The sequence below is a fragment of the Camelus ferus genome, chromosome 10 (genome assembly GCF_009834535.1).
Source record: "Camelus ferus isolate YT-003-E chromosome 10, BCGSAC_Cfer_1.0, whole genome shotgun sequence".
In the NCBI taxonomy this organism is placed as follows: domain Eukaryota; kingdom Metazoa; phylum Chordata; class Mammalia; order Artiodactyla; family Camelidae; genus Camelus; species Camelus ferus.
Window position 1 is genome coordinate 46,781,527 of NC_045705.1, and position 24,681 is coordinate 46,806,207.

Here is a 24,681-nt window from a genome sequence, read left to right on the forward strand (position 1 = left end):
GTGCCCTCCTCTCTGGCCTGTGCTTGCTCTGGCTGTGTGGATCTGCTGTCCTCGGCTTCCTCACCACCAGCAGGCAAGCGCGCCTCAGACCTGACATTCTAACCCCCGGTAGTCATGTCCCCACTGAATGGCCACCTTTGCTGCAGTCTTTCCTCGCTCTTGCTCCCTCTCTTCACCTCAGAGACATTTCTGGGAACTGCAGGCTAATCCCAGTCAGGCCCCATGGATGTGCCCCCCAAGCCCAAGCCGTTAGTGGTGAACAATGGGACCCACGCCACCCCGGCCCTGCTAAGCGGGGCTTCTGGTGCTGCGGGAGCAGACGAGGGGCCTAACGCACCGCTTAATTCCTGTGTGCCCGTCTAGCGCAGCAGCTGGCCCTCCTCCCGCCTAAAGCCCCCCTGTCCGCCAGGACGGTGCCACCCTACCCCCCCTTAAGCAACGGACTCCACTACACCTTTGTCTAACACCTTCCAAGTAAGAGCCCCCGCCTGGTGTGGCCCCTCGCCTAGTGCTGAGCATGCCCCCTTCCCTCTGCTGCTGGGATGCGTGCAGTGCCACCTGCCGACGCTCCCTCCCACGGGCAAAGCGGCCGCTGGGGGGACCACCCAAGATTGGGAGGCAGGTCGGGGGCTGATGGTTTTTAGGAACTTAGTGCTCAGTGGCTCCGATATGATAGAGACCGTGTGACCCAAAACTCCTGGTTCCCTAAAATCTCAGGAGCCAGAGCTGTACCCCTTCTCACCCTGCTATCCTTCCCGCAGGCGGCCCAGTGCCCCAGGGGACCAGTGCAGGCCAGACTGCCAGCTTTGGGGAGGGGGGATAGTAGTTGGAAAGGAAGAGTTAGATCTCAGCCTCTCCCTGTCCAGGTTTTGGCCAAAGAAATTGGAGAAACGGAGGCCTAGAAAAATCAGTTTTGCGGATGAGGAAATGGGGCCAGTGAGGGATGGGGGCTCACTCCAGGTCCCATGGAATGAGTGTCAGAGCAAGGACTAGGACTGCCCTTTTGTCACTTGAGCTACTTGAGCTTCTCAGGAGGGAGAGGAAGGGAAGCTTCAGGGGAATCTGCCTGGGGCAGTGGCCTTAGCCATGCAGAATGTTCCAGAACCACCCCTTCTGAGTTCGCCCCACGTGAGCATTTAGTGAGGAGAGGAGGCAGCATGAGATTAAGGAGGGAGCACTGGACCAGGAGTCAGGAGGCTGGCGTCTGGTTCTGGCTTGTGGCGAGTTGTCGGCTGTTGCTTCTGAGCCCAGTTGCCTGACCTGGACGGGAGGGCGGATCAGGGGTTTCAGCAGCTCTTTCCCTGATGTCCCGTCTCGTTCAATAGTGTAGGGCTTGCCTTTTCTTTCCTCTCTGAGTTCTTAATGGTAATGTTGTTGAGCACCTTCTATGTGACATGCCAGGCATGGTGCTGAGCATCTCCTCTGACAACATCCCTAGGGAGATACTCACCCTGTTTTACAAATGAAGAAACGCAGCTCAGAGACCATGAGGGACTTGCCCAGGGAGGCACGGCTGTGAGCGTCAGAGGCAGGGCTGGAACCACTGTGCAAGTTCAGAGCCTTTGTTCTGTCACCACTGGTGGGCTCATCTGGGCCACCCCCAGGAACTCGAGGTGTTGGAGAAGGGAGTGAAGTGAGGGATGGGGCTGTGTGTTTAGGGCGGAGGCATGACCTTGGGCAGGTGCTTCCCCCACTCCTTCCTCCCCGGGCGCTCCGTCAGCCTGAGGGTGGCAGGAGGAGGCTGGCCTGTTGGGCCAGGCTCTCAGGACGTGTGCCATGGGGACCCCAGGACTGAAGAACCCCAGGGAAATGCTTCAGCCAGGTCCTTTGTAGAGGCCACAGGGTCCTCTGGGGCCACGAGAGGGTGTGTGAGATCTGACGTGGTGATGCCACCCCAGGCCACAGAGAGGCAGGCGAGAGGCCCTGTCCTTCCCGGCCTCTGTTGCCTCCGCAGCTGTGAGGGAGGCTACTGTCTTTTTAGAGCACATCCACATTTCCTTTTACCCTCCCAGCCTCCTCATTAGAAGATGGGTATGATCACTGTTTTTAGATTTAAAAAAACTGAGATCTGCAGAGGCTGAGTTACCCACAGTTGCTCAGCTAATGAAGGGCAGGGTCAGAACTGGACCCCCGAGTCCTCTCTGCTCAGGACTTTTGTCCTTTCGGAGCAGGGACCCAATCTAGGGCCAGCATGTGTCTGGTGAGCTTCCTAGAAGTGGTGGGGTTGGAGGGTGGGTTGGGGCACCCATGAGTCCTAGAAGCCGAGGGTCCCCCAGCGGCGGCCGCGTTGCCCCAGCCCTCTGCTCTGCTGCTCTCTGTCTTGTCAGCCTGCTGTTCCCCGTCACATGTGTGTGCAGACATGCCTACCGCCTGCTCCCCAGACGTGGCCTGGGGTCCTGGCAGCCTCTCATTGTCTCCTGTGCTTTTTGCCAGCCCAGGCAGTGACTGACCCGTGACCCAACATGCAGAGAAGTCTGGAGCCAGGGGCCAGTGGAACCAGTTTCCTCTGAGAAGATTGATCCTTCTTCCTCCAGAGAAGCCCCTTCCAGCTAAGCAGGGGTTCCGGCTGGAGGACGGAGCAGCCCACTGACTGTGGGGCATTCACCACAGGGCTAGGTCCTAATACCCCCACTTGTTTTAGTTCAGACTCCTTTTTACATGTGACAGAGGCACTTTTGATACACATTGTAAAATACTGACATTGTATTTTAGAATCAGAATATATTTTATAATGTTCACCTCAAGGGCTGAGTGGCTGAGAAGGTGAGGATGCAAGATTTTGGAGCTGCACATACAGATTCAGGTACCGTCCGGGTGGTGGGTGTGGGTGGGGGGACAAGGGTGGGGGAACAGGTGCATTCAACGTCTGATGAACTCAGGTGAGGTTGGATTGGTTGCTTCCAGTGGATTCCAGTGTTAGGCTCGTTGGCGTGCTGTCTGGGGCAGAGATCAGCCATCCCTGACCTGCCTAATGACCAGCTCTGGAGGGTGAAACTCCACCAAGGTGGCACGTGGAGCCCAAGGCTGTGTCTCAGCCTTGGGTCTGATTTAGGGCCAATGGTGTATCCATAAACTTTGGTTCCCAACCTACCCATGAGGTTCTCTCTCAGCAAAGGGCTCTTCTCCCCCCGCCCCCCACCCCAAATAAGCAGTTCGCTTTAATTAAAAAAATATGCTTTGAAATACAGAAAAGGTAAGAGGAAGCACCTTTGATTGTATCATAAGCAATAATGGTCACCCTGGGTGGCCTACAACTCCCCAAGTCCACACTGGGCTGTGATAGGAACCCTGGGACCTTGGCGGCCTGCCCTGGAGAACACAGGTCAACTTCCTGAGGACTTGGGTCAGGTGGCAGGAGGGCAGGTGGCATGCCCCCACCATCCCTGATGGCCAGCAGCCAGTAGGGCCATGATGGCAGGACCGTGACCTGACTTCCAGCCTAAAATGGGGAGGGGACTGCCAAGCCAGGCGTAGTGTTTGTGGCCCTTTATATAAGTCATGAGCTCATAATATTCTGCATACAGAAAAGGAGGTTGAAAAGGAAAACAAAAAACAAAAAACTCCATTGGGTGGAGCCACACTTTAAATGAAAATTTGTCTTTGACTATGGTCAGAAAAATAATCTTGAATATATTTAGAAGTTGCTGTCTATTTTTAACTAACTCCATATGCTGCCAGTATCGACTTCATGACATTTGCCAAAATAAGATTTTATTTTTGCCTTTATAAGATTTTGTTGGAAAAATGAAATGAATATTTTGCAAGAAAAAGTTAATTTAAATAAAAGTGTAATGGTTTGCAAAAAAGAAATGTGATGTACAGATTAAAGTATTAACCTGATATGCTTTTTGCTGGCTATATTCTCATGAGTGGCCTGTGTTAGTTTTTTTCCATTTCTTTGGAGAATCCCCAGTGTCGGCTCTCGATCCTGCCATGTTCACCTATGAAGTTTCTCCTGATGACAGTTCCTTGACACTTCATTGACTTTGGAGGCCTAGGGGAGGAAGGCCTGTGCTCTTGGGCCCTTGGCTGGGCTTCAGCAGCTGCTCAGGATGGCCCCCTGCCCCACCCCCGCCCTGTCCAGGGGCTGCCGGGCTGTGGACTCCCATGTGGGGCTGGTTTGGCAGGCGGACTGCAACCCAAGGTGGCGGGAGGGGCTCCACAGGCCCCTCTTCCAACCCGCATGCCATCAGCTTGTTCCAGTGAGGCGGGTTAGTGACGGACCATTGCAAACTGGATTTGTATTTAATTCGTTTTGACTTGTGATGTATCCTTAAAACAGAAGGCAGGAGGCCAGTTCGGTTTAGGGATGTGTACGTTTCCAAGTTAGTTGTCATGACAGTTTTTCTCTGTCGCCAAGAAGAGCACCCGAGGTTTACAGTGACTTTCCAACTATTTAAACTGGAGAAAATAGATGCCAAGGCGTTCGGAAGAGGGGACACTGCTGCTTTTTTAGCTACAGATCTCTCTTTGAATTTTAAAATGAAAAATACTCTTTGCTGTTAAGCATTACTTGGAGGTATCTCCACGACAGATGAAAGGGATGGGGGAAGGATTTGTCCACAAGTGAGTGCAAGGCGAGAAGGAGGGACAGGAGGCAAAACCCCCAACACAGGGTGGCCGCCTGTAGACATTCTCTCAGCAGAAGCGCGGTGGTGGTTTTCTTACTAGTTGGTCTCAGTTTCTGTTTTGCACGTCCCACCCTGTGTAGGAGCAAACGTGGTGACTCCAGCTCCAGCTGGGAGGAGGGGTAGCCTGTTCTCTAAGAGTTGTGGCCCAGGTTTCAAACAGAGTTCATGACAGGCCCTCAGCTCAGACTCTGCAAAGAGCGTGTGGTTGGGAAGAGGCCCGTAGCTCCAGTTAAGTCCTGTGTGAGCAGGCAGCAAGGCCCAGCCCCCTCTAGGTCAGATGGGTCCATTTGCGAAGGTACTGGCTGACCAGGGACCCTCCAGCTGGGGGCCATCCTGGGAAACTCCACATGGCCCAGCGATTCCAGCTTCACTTCTTTAAAGGGGCTCATGGGGCCTGAGCAGAGTTTTAAACAGTGGGATTTCAGTTGGCAGCAGGGACGCGAACATGCTTTTGCATCTCTTGCTGACATCCATTCCTGGCTTCCTGATCTTAACTTTAACCCAGGTTCCGGTTGAGCCCAAAATGTCTGTCTTATTCTGTCTTATTTTAGAACATTTTAGGATCTGGTGTAAAATGGGGGTTGGAAATAATTTTCCCCTAACCCTCACTTGATCCTCCTGGACTGCCCAGATTCTCAACATGTCCAGGGTGTTATTTAAAGGATTACAGCTGAGATGTAGGTACATGTGTGAGTGCATGTGAAGTAGGTGTGCCCAGGCTGATGTAGAGGTTGAAAGCTGGCCCTTTTTGTTCCCTTTCCTTCCTTTTTCTTCCCGCCTCTGTGTCTGGCTTTGGCGGGGCAGCGGGGCACGGGGTAGAATCTGCAGCTTGCCCCTTTTCCCTCAAACCCCTTGGCCACCTTCACTTACGCTGGTTTCTCCAGAATTTTCCTGGCTGTTGTAGGTTGCAGCCTAAGGCTGGGGAAACCTCCATCTGCCCAAGGTCAGCTGGAGGATGGAAGGTGGGGGGTGGAGTGGATGGGGACCCTGGCTCAGCCAGACAAGAGCCCATGTTTGACTCTGGGAGTTTCCCCAGCTGCAGTGCTGTACTGTATGGTGAGTCCTTTTGTGTTCACACCAAGGGTGGGAAAGAAGCAGCAAATTATTTGTCTAATCCACAAATCACATTTCTGAGATGAGGCAGGCAAATGCTAGGAGCCCTCTGCTTCGAATCCAGCATCAGACACCGGGGCGCGTGAGGGACTTTGCCCATGTGGGTTGTGCGCCGTTATGAAAAGAACAAAGAGGAGACTGGGGGGATGCGGAAAATGGCAGCCCCTCCCGGCCTGGTAAACACGCCATTGCTTTGCCGCCTCTACTCCAAAGGCTACCACTTTCATTGCTCTCTGAGCAAAGAAACCTTTCTTCAGAGCAAGTGGCGGGGTACAAAGGCAGAGTACAAAATGTGTGCACATCACAGTCCCTGCAATTCTGTTTGAACAAGCATATTGATTGGGTCTGACCTTGTTACATTTTTTCCCTATTATTTGAAAAGGTGCATCTAAGTGTAGTGAATTGAACCAGCGGAGCTGAACTTTCCATGAAAACTTCTCGAGGTATTTCTTTAGTTCAAAGCTTTTGAATTTTAAAGGGCATTTTTAATACGAGTCTGTTGAGTATTCTCTGCCACAGCTCAACAAGGGATGTTAAATGCAGATGAGGCTGGAGCAGGGGTGCACGTGGGGGTGGACGTGCCGCACAGTGGAGAGTGCAGGTCGTGGTTGGAGTGTGCGGACCAGCCCAGGAAGGGCCAAGCTTTGGGGAGAGAGCAGCATACACAGATGCTGCAAAGGGGGACAGCTTCGGAGATGGGCAAGGGGCTTCCCAGCTGAGAAGTACTTGCTGGGGTCTCCTGACGGATGAGGGTTTTGTCCTCATGAATCAGGGGTTCCTTACTCAGCCACTCTCTTTCTCGCACACTGTGCTTTAGAACTGAGAAGTAGTAAGAGGCACAGTCCCTTGGCTGAGGTCACAGAGTCAGACAAGAAGCTGCCACTGTCCTCAGCCCTTGACATCACTTCACAATTGCAGGTACTTTCCCACTGAGCCCTGAGCTACATCTCAGTCCTTAGCTGTTTCAACATCTTGGGATGTTTTGCTAGTTGCAGGGGCCATAGCAGTGTCTCTCTTGCCACCCTGGCCTGGCCCTTGGAAGCATCCACAGGTCTTCTTCCCCACCACCACCGGGGGCCTCTCCTCTCCCACTGAAGGCACACAGCCCCTTTTGACTGAGCCGAGTGTCTGGTGGCCTCTGGTGGCCTCTTGGATCTAGAAAGCACCTCCTTCCTAAACCCAGAATTCGGGATCAGAGACAGAATTGTCTGTAGGAGGAGCTGGAAATTCAGGTCCTATGTTGAAAGAACCCAGGTTTGAGTATCTCAGCAAAGTCCTTTGTGTCCTTGCCAAACCTCGAGCCTAGAAGACTGGCCTGGGGAGGTCAAAATTGGGTCAGGATCATAGTAACAAAAGGTAAGACACCCAGTCTTCTCTGCCCACAACTGGGAACACCAGCCCCATTCAGATTCCTCCTAGAGTCTAATCCTGGTTGTACTATTTTTCCAGCCCTGTGACCTCCGTCAAGTTACCTAACCTCTCCATGCCTCGGTTTTCTCACCTGTAGAATAAGGGTTTATATTAGCAGCTACCTCAGGAGAGTTGTTGTGAGGATTAAATAACTTTTTATGTAGAAAGTGCTAGGCATGGTTCCTGGCCCCATAGGAAGCATTAGAAAAAAATGTAAGTTATCATTTACCCGCATTTAAGTTACAATTATTTAACACATATCACATTCTCATTCTTTAATTAGTCTATTTGTTTATTGCCTGTCTCCCTCACAAGAATATAAGCTTGGTAAGAGCAAGGGTTCTTGTTCAGTATATTATGCCTAGTGCCCAGGACAATGTCTGCCACAGAGTGCTGAGAAATAATTCATTGAATGAATAAGGGAGTGAAAGAAGTCAAAAGCTGTTGGCCAGGGAGCCCTCTCTCTTCTTCATATCACTTTGCCTCTCTCTGCTCTGATCAGTTGCATGTTATATGCTCTAGTCCCCAGAGAGCATCCCTAGTGCCCTATTTTTAAGTTTCTTGAGTTGTAGGTAAGAGCAGGGACTGTGGAAAACAAATCCACCCATATTAACTCCAACCTTGGGCAAGTCACTGGACCTCCTTAAGCTTCAGTTTCCTCCTCTGAAAAATGTGAGTAACAGTACCTACCTTACATGGGTGACGGGAAACTGCATGAGACCATCCTTAAGCACCGCCCCTGGCGTGGGACCCTCTCAGCCAGTGGGCATCGTGCTGGTTTGCCCTTGTGTATGATCCTTAGTGTGAACAGCAAGGCTCCAGGTGGGTCTTCCACATTCAAACCCTGTCTCCTTTCCCTGGCTCGGCAGGATAAAGGGGTTTCGGGTCAGCTGCCAACCCCCGCCCTAGTCTTCTGCCCTCTGCTATCTGCTTGCCATTTTAGACAGTTGCCTGCAGCAAGTAAAGCAAGGGCTGAGGGCTTTTGAAGTTGGGGTTCACAAGGCCGTGCCACTGCCAGGCTGCCTCCCTGAACTCTCCAGGGGCTGAGGACGGGCGAACCCTCTAAGGCCTCCCCTTGCAGCCCTGCGGCTGTCCACCCCGACAGCAGATCAACCTGTGCATGCCCCTTTGATGTCAGTTCCCAAACTGGAGCCTCGTCCCCTGCTCTGAGGACCTGGACTTTGAAGTTGGTCTATAAACTGAGCTTTCAGGAAGAAAGCTGTCTGTTGTGCCTCAGAGCACGGCTGGGCCCTGTAAAGGCACGCGTAATGCCATGAACACCTGATAAATAATTCTTTCTGGGCCCAAGAAAGATTCATTCCATTTATAGGGGAGGAAAATTCCCTTGACCTTTTCATTGAAGTTCTTGGGGGGAGGTGGTTAGGGAGGGTTTTCGTGTCTTCTCCCTGAAGTCACATGGGGCAGGCAGGTTGTCTAAGAGCTGAGCTCCAGTGACTTCTCCAGGAGGGCTCCCTGTCCCATGACCCCAGCCCGAATTCCCCTTAGCCCGCCCTGCTCCCCCTCACGCTGGCTGCCTCCTATGGGGGAGCCTGGGAGAAGATCAGGCCCTCCCACAGGAAGAGGGGCCTCAGCCTCCTCCAGGCCAAACCCTGCTGCAAATGGTAGGGCTTCCAGGAGGCACAGCCCTGTTGTCTTCCTTTCCTTCCAGGGCCTGGCATGGTCAAGAGGAGAGGCAGACAGGATTTCCCACCTGAAGGAGCCTTGAAAGTGGACACCGGCTCATAGCCACTGAGCACTTACCTCAGGCCAGGCCCTCTGCTAGGCCCCTTTTTGTGCACAGCTGGATTATAGGATGTGGGCATGTGTGTAGTTTTGTGAAAGCTCTCTTTATGACAAAATGTAACATGCATTTAGGAGGAGTGCAAAATAACAGCGTTCAGCGCAGTAAATGATCAGAAAACGAACACCTGCGCAATCACTGCTTTAGCCAAGAAATCAGTTTGCCAGGATGCAGGAAGCCCTGCTCATGCCCCTTCCCACCCCTCCCATGAAGGGTGACCACGCTCCTGACTTTTGTTCTAACTACTTACTTCTTTTTCTTTATAGTTTTACTATCTAAGCAGACATTGCCAGAGTCTGTAACTTAGTCTTACTGGCTTTCTGAAATGTGTATGGATAGAAAAGTAGACGAGAATAATAAAGAATATATTCCTTTGTCTGGCTTCTTTTCACTAAACATTGTTTATGATATTCATCCACGTAACTGTATTTCCCTCATTTTGCTGTTGTGTAGTAGTATTCACTGCAGGAATAGTCAACAAGTGTTTATCGATTCTATTGTCAGAGGACATCTGGGCGTTCCCAGGGTGGAGCTGTTACAAGCAGTGCTGCTGTGGGCATTATCTACATATCTCTCGGTGCACGTGCACTCATATTTCTTTGGTATATTCCTAGGTGTGGGGTTGCTAGATTATAAGGTAAGCATACCTTCAACTGAGGTAGAAAATGCTGAACTTCCATTTCCAAAGAATTTCCCAAGTCATGGTATAATTTATGCTCCTACCGTCAATCTGTGAGTGGCGCCACATGCTAGCTGTGGTGGCAGTGTCTGAAATGGCTTGCACCCTCTGTCGGCCCTCCCCCTACGTGTGGGCTGGAGCTGGCAATTCCCTTCTAGTGAATAGGATGTGACAGGACATAACAGGATTCGAAGATGAGGTTACGCAGAGGCTGTAGCTTCCATCTTGGGTATCCTCCGTTGCTTATTTGCTTACTGTGAGAGAAGCCATGCTGTGAACTAACTTACGGGGGGGCTCACAGAACAAGGAACTGACGTCTCTGACCAACAGCCAGTGAGGACCTGAGAACTCATGTGACTAAGCTTGGAAATGAGTCCTCCCTCCAGTCAACCTTGAGAGGATTACAGCCCTGGCTGACACCTGGATTACAACCTTGTGAGAGACCCTCAGCCCATCTGAGCCCAGACTCCTGACTCACAGAAACTGTGAGGTAAATGTTTATTGTTTTAAGTTGTTAAGTTTTGAGGTAATTTGTTATACAGCAATAGATGTATATGCAACAAAACTTTCTTTTATTGTAGCCATTTTGATGTGTATAATCAGGTTTATTAGCATCTTCCTGGTTATTAATGATACTGAGCATCTTTCAAATGCTCATTGACCTTTTGGATTTCCTTTTTTGGTGAAGTACCTGTCAGGATTCTTGTCATATTCCATGGGTGTATGTGTGTGTATATGTATATATATATGTGTATGTGTGTGTGACACACACACATGTCTTTTTCTTGTTGATTGGCAGGAGTTCTAGATACAACCCTATCTTAGCCTGGGTTACCCCTAGAAAGTAGAGCCCGAGGCAAGGGGAAATGATCCTATGGAACAGAAGTGGAAAGGAAAGGAAGGGAAACCAAAAGAAGAATGCCTTCTCAAGTTGCTTAGTGTTGTGGGAAACGTGGGCTCAGTCTCACTGGGACCTTCTGAAGAGCCATGTAAAATGCTCCTCAAAATTATCCACCTGTGGTATGAAAGAGAACATGGATCTTCTAGCTCAGGGCCCCTCCTTGACCAAGAGCTCCCCATGGGGTGTTAAGTCCCATGTGTCCCAGATCCCACATGTGTGAGTGATTCCCTTGTGAACCCACACTGGGGCTGCTAAGAAGGCCTGGGGCATCACATGAGAGGCGTGGCTAAAATGAGTTCCTGCCGTAGTAACAGAGTAAAATGGGGGCTGAGAGGAGGTGCCGGGGAGCACAAGGAGTATCTAACACAGAACCTCTTATGGATAATATGCATTGCAGGTATCTTGCCCCACTCTGGCTTGCCTTTTCACTGTGACTTTTAATGAAGAGACATGACTAATTTTAAGGTAATTGAGTTTGTAGATTTTTGTAGTTTGTGGGTTTTTCCATCTTGTTTAAAGACTCTCCCTGTACTTAAGTCATACAAATGTTCTCCTTTGGTATTTTCTAGAAGCTTTGTTGTTTTGCATTTCACAGATACACGGTCTACCTGGAATTGGTTTTTAAGTAAGGTGTGAAGTGGGCATCAGGCTTCATTTTTCTATATAGATGTCCAACTTATTGAAGAGTCTCATTTCCTCCCCACTGCTGTGTAGTGCCACCTTGTCATAGTCAAGGATCTATGTGTGAATCTATCTCTGGGCTCTTTTTTTCCTTTCCATGTCTGTCTGTCTGTTACTGTGCCAACATCACACTATTTTAATTACTGAAGCTTTATAGTAAGTGTTGATGCCCAGAAAAACAAAACGTCAGTCTTGTTCTTACTCTTCACAAGTATTTTGACTAATTTTTTTGACTTTGCATTCCCTTGTAAATTTTAGAACTAGCTTGCCAAATTTCACCCCCTACCCTGACTGGATTTTTTTCTGTTGAGACTACATCGTATGTAGATTACTTTGGAGAGAATTTCATCTCTACAATATTGGGCGTCCTAATCTATGAACATCATATATATATATTCATTTATTTAAAACTTTAAATATTTCTCTCCAAATTATTTTATAGGAAAGAATTATGCTTTTAGCAATGGTAGACAAGGTTGCTTTGAACCAGCTTTCCCACTGAGAACAAATAGGCTAAAATATTAAACACACACACATAACTGAAGGCACTGGAGGGCTATCAAAGGTGTGAAAATGTATGGAGCCAGAGGAAAGGAGGAAAGACAGGAAGCGTGAGGTCAGCATTTGGCACCACATTCCCCCCTGACGTGGGCTGCCTGTTCCAGAAACTGTGACCGAAAAGAATCTGAGCAGGTCTTTAGCTGTTAGTCTCTATGTAGCTGGTTGGTTGGTTGGTTGGTTTGTTTACTATTTTTTCTTGATGGACTCTCCTAGTCTCACCCTGTTTATGTTCAGCTTAGGAGTCAGCCAAGGATCCAGGAGAGTTTCTTTATAGAGTCTGGGGGCGCTACAGCTCCCGTCTCTGGGGCTCTTCTCTCCAAACCCCGGTGTCCTTGACAGCCCTGAATGCTGTGCTGAATGCTGGCAGCCCTGAATGTCTCTGCTTCTTCCATCCAACGGGTCTGCCCCCTCTGGGCTCTCATTTTTTTTTTGTTTGTTTGTTTTTTGTTTTTACTGCAGTTGATAAATGACCTCAGGGAGATATCTGGGTAGAATGTGGGACTCACTACGTGTGCTTGTCTTTCAGTGATCAGAAGCCCTTTGTGGGCTGGCCAACACAAATTTCTTCACTTTTATTCTTGGAGGATATTTTCACTCGGTGAAGGACTATAAATTAGTGAGGTTTAAAAAAATTTTTTTTTCTTAGTGCTTTAACGATCTCTTTATATTGTCCTCTGGCTTTTGTTTATGTTGAGACGTTAAATGCCTTATTCTTGTAAGCTTAATGTGTCTCTTTTCTCTCTGCACTTTTCTTGTTTTTGGTTCACAGCACTTTTACTATAATTTGCTTAGATGTGATTTTGTCTTTATCCAGTTTGGGATTTGTAGCTCTCCAGTCTATGGGTGAGTATCTTCTGTCAGTTTGGGGAGATTCTTAACCTTTATCTCTTTGAAAATTGATTCTCCCCATACTCTATCTTCTCTCAGGGACTCCAATGATATGATTGCTAGCCCTTTTCACTCTACTTTCCACTCCCGGGAAACAATATCTCATTATGCAAGAATCCATTACATCCATGTGGAAACAATTTGACAAATCAAGTAGTCCTCTTACTGAAATGCTTTTGCCAGTCGAATTCTCCTGTACTACGACGTGTCTGTCTCTGACATCAGCAGTGATAAAGCCCACAAACCTTTATGGGATTTGGACATAGTCATCTTTTGTTTCAAGGACATAGGGCAAAAGATGTGGAGGATTTTTCCAATCACAAGGTTCAATATTTAAGGTTTTAGGCTGCATTATGCTTGTCCTCAGTGGCAGACTGAGTGACTGAGGCACTTACATGCTCTTTGATAAATGTGTGTATTTGTGATATGCAGGGTTCTCCAATGCATAGGCCCCAAGGAGGGAGTCTATCTCACCCAGGTCTAAAGGCGGGGTTTCTCAGCCTCAACACTTGATATTTTGGGCCAGACAATTCTTTGCAGTGAAAGTCTGTCTTGTGCATTATAAGATGTTTAGTGGCATCACTGGCCTCTACCTACTATGCACCAGTGGTACCTAGTTGTGATGAGAAGAAATATCTTCAGATTACTGCCAAATGTTCCCTGGTGGGGCAAAATCCCTGAGAACTACTGGTCTAAGGATATTGCTCCAGACAAGAGAGACCCACTTGGAAGATGATACCAATAGTCCACTTCATCAAGGAGAGCACATCACCCATTTAACGTAGAGACACGGGCATGTTTTCCTTCGGCTTTGGCTGTTTGCAAGCTCAAAGCCGAATTTCCTGTTTACTACATGAACTGTGAGCCTCAGTTTTCAGGACTGATCTTATTTCTAGTGTAACAGTCTTTTAGGAAAAGGCTTCAAGTAATTTGAAAAGATTGGCAGACTGTCTCCATGTGAAGCACCCTTAGGAGGGAACATCTTGATACTGGTAACAGCACAAGAGGCACTGTTTTCAGCAGTGCAGGTTAGGCTCCTTGAAGCAGCTTTGAGGGCAGTGAGTTTTGCGAGGTGGGAAAAATAGGGAAGGCATTGTTTATTTGGTAACTGTGGGCGGTGTACCTTGTGGGAGCATTCAGGAGGTTCTCCTTTGGTTTTTCCCAGACTAGAAGTAATTGTGGAATGCTTCCTCAGACTAGGGTTAGTAGCTAAGCTCAGAAATCAAATAAGTAGGAATTCAAGGCATAGTAATTTGTTAAAAGTTAGTATGTACTTCCAATTTGGAGACAGAAGAGTAAAGTCCTTTAATTCTTCTCCTGAAAATCACCCCAAAGCAACAAGAGAATGAGAAAACAAAGTTCCGACTCCAGCTTCAACAAAACAAGGAGGCACTGGAAATTCTTAACTCTAAAACGGGCAAGAGTTGAAAAAGTGAGTATCAAAGAAGAGTACAGGGAGATGCCTGCCTCTGTAGGGTTTGAGAAACCTAACTAGTGTCGTCTTTAAGGTGAGGCCGTTTGCAGGACCGGTCTGTTAGAGCAGCAGGAAAGAAAGCCCCTGCAATGTTAAGAGGCCTTTAGCTTCTGGTCTTCAATGGCAGGGCTACAAGTGTTCACACACATAACTCTGGATCATGAAAAAACTTTCTGCTAGCTTGACCCTTCCCCAACATGAAAAGCCTGCAAATACCTGGAAAAAACTTCACTTAAAGGTGAGTCATCAGTTTTCTTCATCTAGGTAAATGGAAATTTCATTCTTCCAAGAGTTCACTTTTGACTCTTCTCTCACATGCTACATCCAAATTTTTGGCAAATACATTTGGGTCTAATATATCCAAAATCTAATTTTCACCACTTCCACTACTGCCATCTGAGTCCAAGCCTCTGTACTCACCTGGAATATTGCAATAATTTCGTAACAGTGCTCTCCATTTTCATATTTGACTCCCTATAGCATTTTTTCCCCCCAAACACAGTTGCCTAAGCTGTATTAGTTAGATCATGTCAATCTAATAAAAAAAAAAAACTCACCAATGTCTTCTTAGTCTCCTCAGAATAAAATCCAGAGTTCACATCATGGCTATAATGATCTTATTCCTGCTGTCTCCTTGAACTCATCTCACAACCCTCTGCTGCCCCTAGCTTATTTTATTACTTTCACTGCATCCCTTTACCTTGTTTCCTTAATATTTATCACAATTTTTATCACATCTGATATATATTTGTTTATTTTTGGCCCTTCTCCCCCAGAATGTGAGCTTCATTAAAGCAGGGACTGATTCTGTTCACTGCTGTACTCTCAGTGGCTAGAACAGTGCCTGGGACATAGTAGGTACTCAGTAAATATTTGCAATTGACTAAACAATAAAAAAAAAAAAAACTAGCACAGGCTTTGTATGAGGATATTAAAATAGAAAAGGATCGAGAAAAAATAAAATGGCAGGTGAAGAACACTCACCAGAAGAATGCTGCTTCAAAATAGTTAAACTGTGATCAAAGATCTCATGACAACCTTAATATCATAATATTTCTATAAAATAAGAGCCTACATCAGAATTATAAGAGGCTATGAGGAGACAGAAAAGAGAAACATGAGCCAGCAGGATGCAGGGGAAAGGATTACATAATAATCATAAAAATGAATATAAAATTGGAATGATAGCGTATACAGTGCTCAAACAATAAAGGGAACAGAGAACAGTTTTAGATCAGATTAAAAATAAAGAAAAAAATGATATAGAGATAGGAGATGCAACACACACACAAGTGGTGTTCCTAAAGAAGAAAATTTGTTTCCTACTTTTATAGGTGGAAGCACTGAGGAAACTTGCTCATATGAAATAAGTCAGTAATAGGTTTTAGAAACTTCAATCCTCTGAACTCTTGGAATTTAGGCCAAGTATCCTAGTGGAGATCTCTCATCAAATAGTATTTCTAATAAATCTATCAGCTGACAATTCACTTTTGTTCTCTACCAATTTTATTGAGGGCATAGAACTAGAAACCACCTGACTTGCAAAAGGAGTCTTTCAGGCCTCAACAGCGTTCCAAATTGTCCTTTTGTTTGGAGCCTCGAAAGGCTAGGAGTAAGTACATATGGATGTACAGGGGAGAATTGATTCTGTTGAACCTCTTCATGCACCCTAGGAATGTATATTCATTTGAAGACTACTGGTTAACAATGCCAAGTGCTGCTAACAGGTCAAGCAAGGAATGAACTGAAAACATGGTTTTGGAAAATAAGAATCATTGATTTGATGAACGTATTTTCAATGCAGTTATATTAAAGTTGGGTAGAAACCATACTGGAGTGGACTGAGGAGAAAGGAGATAGTAGTGAAGCTGAGACAGTAATAGAAACAAGTTAATAAAACTGGAAATAAGATTAGAGCTGAAGTATACGGTATCTAGGAAGAATCTTTTTAAAAAGATGTGAAATACCTAGGGACTTGGGGACAAATGTTGACAAAATAGGGTCAACAGACCAAGAGAGAATATAAAAGAATATAATCAAAAGTACTAGGTTCACAAGAAAATGCGAAGGATTAATAGTACCTGGTATTAACTGAGTAGTTATTACCTATCAGAGTGTTAAAGCTATTTTAACTAATTCTCACAATAACCATACAAGGTGGTTGCTATTGCTGTCATTTTACGGATGAGGAAAGGAGACTCAGATCTAGTTATATCCAGGGTCACTCAGTTCATCACTAAGTTAGTAGAGTTGGGATATGACCTAGAGCAGTGGAGCACTTCTCCATGGTTGTTGATTTAGATGGATGTTCAGGAAATTTCTGTCTAATAAAATCTCTTTTTAATGCAAGCTAGAAGGCAAAGACATGTTTTAAGAGTGAAGAAGAGAGTGTCACAAGTTTGAGAACAGGGGTTTTCAGCAGTTAAGAATGGCAAAGAAAACAGTAAGGATAACATGCAATGTTGTCAGTTAACATTAATTTTTAGTAATACTGCTTTACACATTTGGTTGTCTTTCTCTAAAAATAATCCATAGGAAACTGGATACACCTAGGGCTGTATTTTCTAGGAAGGTATGACATTGGGGAGGGTTACTAACTGACAACAATGATACTGAATTAATAGATCAGTTAAAAATCTAGACAGGGCTTATGAAAGAGGTGAAAACAGACTGATAATGACCTGATTTGAACATGTGTAAAGGAATAGAGCTGTTACGGTCAGAGGTGAGATTTCTACATTCATGACTTCAGAGGTAACGTTGTCTTTGCATACTGGGTATTGTCTTTGGATTTTGTTGTTGAGACAAAGTAGTGGAACTAAAGCCCTGTAAGTGGTCACTGATGTTAAACAGGAAGTTGAAGTTTATTTCCTCAAAATTAACTCAAATATGACCTATCTGGGATGGCAGCCAAGATGGCCAAACAGAAACTCTTGAGCTCACCTTCTCTCACAACTATCTGCAGAACCATTGATAAAAAAGACTGGAACCTACCAGAAAAGATCTACAACTATAGACCTAAAGGAGGAACCACGAGATGAGTAGGAGGGGCGGACTTGCAATATAATCAAATCCTGTACCCCATCACCCCCACCCCACTGTGGATGACCCACAAATTGGAGAATAATTATATGGCAGAGGTTCTCCCACAGGAGTGAGAGTTCTGAGTCTCATGTTAGGATCCCCAGCCCAGGGTGTCTGGCACCAGGAAGATGAGCCCCAAGAACACTTGGCTTTGAAGACCAGTGGGGATAATTTCAGGAGCCCCACAGGACTACAGGAAAGACTTCACTTCTAAAGGGTGCACAAAAAAATCCCATGTGCACCAGGACCCAGGGCAAAAGCAGCAATTTGAAAAGAGCCTGGGCCAGACCTACTTGCTGTCTTGAAGAGTCTCCTGGGGAAGTGGGGTTACCTGCAGCTCATCCTGGGGATGTGGACACTAGTGGCAGACATATTCTGGAGTATTCAGGAGGCTAACATCTTGGATCATTAGTGTCAAAATCTGGCCCCACCCAACAGCCTATAGACTCCAGTACTAGACTCCTCAGGCTAAATAAGCAACTGGGTGGGGACACAGCCCCACTCATCAGCAGATAGATAGGCTACATAAAGACTTCTGAGCCAACAGCCACCTCCAGACATGCCGTTAGACATGGCCCTGCCTATCAGAGGGCCAAGACCCAGTTCCACTCACTATTGGGGCAGGCACTGGCCCTTCATTCCAGGAAGCCTACACTAGCCTCTAGACTGCCTCACTCACCAGGGGGCTAATACCAGAAGCAAGAAAACTATGATCCTGCAGGAAACAGCTGCCCACAACCAATGATTTGAAATAAATTCTGGGAACCAGACTCCAGGAATTAGCTCTGCCTGTCAGTAGTCTGGACACTGTCATCAGGATCTGGCTTCACCTGCCAGTGGGTAGGAAACAGTCCCAGAGTCTGCAGGATCCTGACACCACCCACTAGTGAGCCAGCACTAGCCTAGGGACCCCCTAGGGTTCGGTAACCAGCAGCCTCATGACCAGGCCCTGCTAAACAGCAACCAGCAGCATCCACACAAGGCAGGGTAAGGCAACCGACCAGACTAGGGGCCAACTAAGCCTACCAGTATGCCCATGTATATGGTCAGCCATCCACAACAATAGGATGTATGCAGCCTCTTGGGGGAACCCCTAGAGCATGTGGCTTGGGTGATAAGAGAGGAGTGCACTGTTGGGACGCACAGGACATCTCCTACAGAAGGCTACTTCTCCAAGGATGAGAAACATAACTAACCTATCACATATATAAAAATACAAATAGCAACTTGGACAAAGTGAGGAATATGTTTTAGAGGAACAAGATTAAAAAAACCCCAAAAACACCAAGAAGAACTAAGTGAAGTGGAGATAGGCAATCCACCTGAGAAAGAGTTCAGAGTAATGATCATAAAGATGATCAAAGAACTCAGGAGAATGGATGCACAGAGTGAGAGGTTAGAAGTTTTTAACAAAGAGTTAGAAAATATAAAGAACAACCAGAGCTGAAGAATACAATATTGAAATGAAAAATACACTAGAAGGAATCAATAGCAGACTAAATGATACAGAAGAATGAACAGATCAGTGAGCTGAGAGAAAAAGCAGTAGAAAACACTGCCACTGAACAGGAAAAAAAAAAAGTGAGGATAGTTTAAGGGACATCATCAAGCACACATTATAGGGGTCCCAGAAGGAGAGAGAGAGAAAGGGCCTAAGAAAATATCTGAAGAGCGAATAGCTAAACTTCCCTAACCTGGAAAAAGAAACAGTCACTAAAGTCCAGGAAGTGCAGAGAGCTATATGCCAGATTAACCGAAAGAACACCAAGTACACACTGTAATCAAAATGACAAAAATTAAAGATAAGGAGAGAATGTTAAAAGCAGCAAGGGAAAAGCAACAAATAACATACAAGGCAATTTCCATAAGGCTACCAGCTGATTTTTCAGCAGAAACTGCAGGCCAGAAAGGAGTGGCATGATATATTTAAAATGATAAAAGGGAAAAAACTACAACCAGGAATACTCTACCCAGCAAGGCTCTCATTCAGATTTGATGGAAAAATCAAAAGCTTTAGACACAAGAAAAGCTAAAAGAATTTAGCACCACCAAAACCAGCTTTACAACAAATGTTAAAGGAACTTCTTTAGGTGAAAAAGGCCACAAGTATAAACAAAAAAATGATGAAATAAAAAAGTTCACCAGTAAAGGCAAACATAAAGGTAGGAAATTATCCGCACACAAAGCTAGTAGGGAGGTTAAAAGACAAAAGTAGTAAAATCATTGGTATCCACAATAAGCCGTTAAAGGATACACAAAACAATTAAATGTAAAATAGGGTATCAAAAAAGTAATTATGGGAGGAGGAGAGTACAAATGCAGAGGTTTTAAAATTTATTTGAGATTAAGAGATCAACTTAAAACAATTATATATAGATATACATTGCTATATGAAAACCTCATGGTAACTGCAAACCAAAAATCTATAATAGATATACACACAAAAAAGAAAAAGGAATCCAAACGTAACACAAAAAAGTCATCAAATCACAAGAAAACAAAAGTGGGGGGGGGGACCTACAAAAACAAATCCCAAACAACTAACAAAATGGCAATAAGAACATACATATCCATAATTACCTTGAATGTGAACACTGTAAATGCTCCAACCAAAAGACAGAGTGGCTAAATACAAATACAAAAGTAACACCTGTATCTATGCTGCCCACAAGAGACTCATTTCAGACCTAGAGACACATACAGACTGAAAATGAGAGGATGGAAAAGGTATTCCATGCAAATGGAAAATCAAAACAAAGCCAGAGTAGCAATACTTATATCAGACAAAATAGACTTTAAAGAATGTTACAAGAGACAAAAAAGAAAACTATGTAATGGTCAAAGATCAATCCAAGAAAAAGATACAACAATTGTAAATATATATACACTCAGGCAAACATTAACAGACATAAAAGGAAAAATCAAAAATAACGCAATAATAGTAGGGGACTTTAACCATCACTTACATCAACAGACAGATCATCCAGACAGAAAGTCAGTAAGAAAAATACAGGCCTTAAATAGCACATTACCAAATGAACCTAACTGATATACAGAGAGCATTCCATCCAAAAGCAGTAGAATACACTTTCTTCTCCAACGCACATGGAACATTCTCCAGGATAGATCACATGCTGGCCAACAAACACAGCAAGCCTCAGTAAATTTAAGAAAACTGAAATCATAACAAGCATCTTTTTATCACAACTGTATGAGACTACAAGTGAACTACAAGAAAAACTGCAAAAAACCCACAAAACACGTGGAGGCAAAACAATATGCTACTAAATAACCAATGGATCACTGAAGAAATCAAAAACGAAATTAAAAAATACCTAGAGAAAAATTACAACAAAAACACAATGAATCCAAAACCTCTGGGACACAGCAAAAGCAGTCCTAAGAAAGTTTACAGCAATACAAGCTTACCCCAGGAAACAAGAAAAATCTCAAATAAAAAACCTAACCTTAAACCTAAGGCAACTAGAGAAAGAAAAGCAAACAAAATCCAAAATTAGTAGAAGGAAAGAAATCATAAAGATTAGAGAGCAGAAATAAATGAGACAGAGACAAAAAAGCAACAACAAACAAACAATAGAAAAGATCAATGAAACTAAAAGCTGGTTCTTTGAGAAGACAAATAAAATTGATAAACCTTGAGCCAGATTCATCAAGAGAAAAGGGGCCCAAATCAATAAATGAGAAATGAAAAACAAAGTTACAAATGACACCACAGAAATACAAAGGAGCATAAGAGACTACTATGAGCAACTACATGCCAACAAGATGGACAACCTAGAAGAAATGAAGAAATTCTTAGAAAGGTACAATCTCCCAAGACTGTACCAGGCAGAAACAGAAAAATATGAACAGACCAATTACCAGTATTGATACTGAGTCAGTAATTTTAAAACTCCCAATGAGCAAAAGTCCAGGACCAGATGGCTTCAAAGAATTCTACCAAACATTTAGAGAAGAGTTAACACCCATCCTTCTGAAACTACTCCAAAAACTTGAAGAGGAAGGAACACTTCCAAACTCACTCTGAGGCCACCATCACCCTGATACCAAAGCCAGACAAAGACATCACAAAAAAAGAGAATATTATAAGTATTACTTATGAATATAGAAGCAAAAATCCTCAACAAATCACTAGCAAATCAGTTCCAACAACACAATAAAAGGATCATACACCATGATCAAGTGGGAATTATCCCAGGGATGCAAGGAGTTTTCAATACCTGCAAATCAATCAATGGGATACAAAACATTAACAAATTGAATAAAAACCATGTTCATCTCAACAGATGCAGGAAAAGCTTCTAATAAAATTCAACATCCATTTATGATAAAAACTCTCTAGAAAGTGGGCACAGAGGGAACATACCTCAACATAATAAAGGCCATATATGACAAACACACAGCTAACATCATACTCAATGGTGAAAAGCTAAAAGCATTCCCTCTAAGATCAGGAACAAGACAAGGACGCCCCACTCTTGCCACTTCTATTCAGCATGGTATTGGAAGTCCTAGCCACAGCAATCAGAGAAAAATAAAAGGAATCCAAATTGGAAAGGAAGAAGTAAAACTGTCACTGTTTGCAGACATCAAGGTTCTATACATAGAAAACCCTAAAAATGCCACCAGAAAACTACTAGAGCTCATCAATGAATTTGGTAAATTTGCAGGATACAAAATTAATACACAGAATTCTGTTGCATTTCTATACCTTAACAATGAAATATCAGAAAGAGAAACAATTCCATTTACCACTGCATCCAAGAGAATACAATATCTTGGAAAAAACCTACCTAAAGAGGCAAAAGACCTGTACTCCAAAAAGTACAATAAAAATGCTGATGAAAGAAATTGAGTATGACATAAACGGATGAAAAGATATATTGTGTTCTTGGACTGGAAGAATCAATAGTTAAAATGACCATACTACCTAAGGCAATCTACAGATTCAACATAATCCCTATCAAATTACCAATGGCATTTTCCCACAGAACTAGAAGACCAATTTTAAATTTGTATGGTATGGAAACACACAAGATCCCGAATAGCCAAAACAATCTTGAGAAAGAACAGAGCTGAAGGAATCACGCTCCCTGACTTCTGACTATACTACAAATCTGCTGTAATCAAACAGTATGGTACTTGCCTCAAAAAAGACATACAGATCAATGGAACAGGATAAAAAGCCCAGAAATAAACCCAAGTACTTATAGTCAATTAATCTATAACAAAGGAGGCAAGAATATACAATGGAGAAAAGACAGTGTCTTTAATAAATGGTGCTGGGAAAACTGCACAGCTCCATGTAAAAAAAAAAAAATTAGAACATTCTTTAACACCATACACAAAAATAAACTTAAAATAGATTAAAGACCTAAATATAAGACCAGAAACCATAAAACTCCTAGAAGAAATCATCAGCAGAACACTCTTCGACATAAATCATATAAGTATTTTTTTGGATGTCTCCTAAAGGAAATAAAAGCAAAAACAAACAAATGGGATATAATTAACCTTAAAAAAGCTTCTGCACAGCAAAAGAAACCATAAGCAAAATGAAAAGATAACCTATGGAATGGGAGAAAATATTTGCAAACAATGCACTTGAGAAGAGGTTAATTTTGAAAACAAATAGTTCATACAGCTCAACATCAAAAAACAAACAAACAAAAAAAACCCAATCAAAAAATAGGCAGAAGACCGAAGTAGACATTTCTCCAAAGACATAAGATGGCTCATGACACATGAAAGATGGCTCAACGTTGCTAATTAGAGAAATAAAAATCAAAATCATAGTGAGATATCCCCTACACCTGTCAGAATGGCTGTCATTAAAAAGAGCACAAACAACAAACGCTGGCAAGGATGTGGAGCAAAGGGTACCCTCCTACACTGTTGGTAGGAATGTAAATTAACACAGCCATTATGGAAAACAGTATGGGGTTCCTTAAAAAACTAAAAATAGACTTAACATATGATCCAGCAATCTCAGTCCTAGGCATACATCCAGAAAAGACAAAAAGTAATTCAATAAGATTTATGCACCCCAATGTTCACAGCAGCACTATTTACAACAGCAAAGACATGGAAGCAGCCTAGGTGTCCACTGACAGATGAATGAATATATCTATATCTATATATGTGTCTATACACACACACACACACACACACACACACACACACACACACACACACACACACAGAGGAATACTACTCAGCCATAAAAAAGAATGATATAATGCGACTTGCAACAAAATAGATGGACCTAGAGATTATCACACTAAGTGAGGTAATTCAGAGAAATCAAGTATCACATATCACTTAAATGGGAAACCTAAAAAAAAGATACATATAAACTTATTTACAAAGCAGACTCACAGACATAGAAAACAAACTTATAGTTACCAAGGTGGAAAGGGGCGGGGGGGATAAATTGGGAATTTAGGATTAATAGATATATACTACCATATATAAAATATATAAATAAGGACCTACTGTATATAGCACACAGAACTATATTCATTATCTTGTTATAATCTACAATGGGAAAGAATCTGAAAAATATATATACATATTATATATATCTGAATCACTTTGCCATACACCTTAAACACACTGTAAATCAACTATACTTCAATTTAAAAAAAGCTACAGCTAAAATAAAAATTAGCTAAAGAAAAGAATGTGACCTATCTGCCTTTCAAATTACTGTTTAATCAAAACATCACTTCAAACTTTTTTCTATATCTTGAATTCTTTCAGGTTTGAAAACCTACAGATTTGAGGAATTTTACCTAGTAATACACACAAAATTGGAAAACCTTTACAATAAAAAGATCTTTAGATCACTGGTATAGTCAAACACTTGGGAGAACTGTATTTCAGGTAAGAAATGATCAGTAATAGGGAAAAGTTGCCATTCAACTTTCCACTGAATAGCAAGTTTCACTGCACAAAAATAAACTTTTTCCTCCTGGTACTTTATTAGGGTGGCATGGCATCTGTCTTCCTTTTACTATCCCCACCCCCACCGCCCAATTTGAGAAGTCAAAGCAAAAAACAACCTGATGTTCCTGCTTAAAAGACAGCCATGATATTTAATGTGGTGTTGGGACACTAGGCCACATGGACCAACAGACCCAAATTTATTCCAACTCTGAATTTTGTTAATGTCCAATAATGTGTGAATTGGAATGGAAGTCTCTATTTGGAGATTAAGAAAAAAAGGTCTTCTAGTGTAGTTATTTTAGAAGACTGTTCTATTTACAGATTAAGAACCAAGTCTTATAAACAACCTAGCACAAACAATAAATTGATGAAAATACTTTTAAAAACGTAATACTGGTCTTGCCTTCTTCCATTCTTAAACATACATCAGTTTTCACTATCTACTTGAACTAGCTGTCTTAAGCAACCCTACAGATCAAATATTTGAAA

At 43.8% G+C, this 24,681-nt stretch overlaps 1 protein-coding gene across 3 annotated transcripts in view; it reads left to right on the forward strand.

The window, feature by feature from the left end:
• Positions 1 to 3,858, forward strand: part of PLEKHA7 (pleckstrin homology domain containing A7) — a 190,515-nt gene extending 186,657 nt beyond the window's left edge. For 2 of the 3 annotated variants that reach the window (XM_032488929.1, XM_032488931.1), the window contains 2 exons: positions 364 to 474; positions 2,434 to 3,858. In XM_032488929.1, coding sequence (XP_032344820.1) covers positions 364 to 464 — 101 coding nt within the window. In that variant the 3' untranslated portion in view covers positions 465 to 474; positions 2,434 to 3,858. The remainder of the gene's footprint in view (positions 1 to 363; positions 475 to 2,433) is intronic. The other variant, XM_032488932.1, reaches the window with a different exon arrangement.
• The last annotated feature ends 20,823 nt before the right edge of the window (positions 3,859 to 24,681 follow it).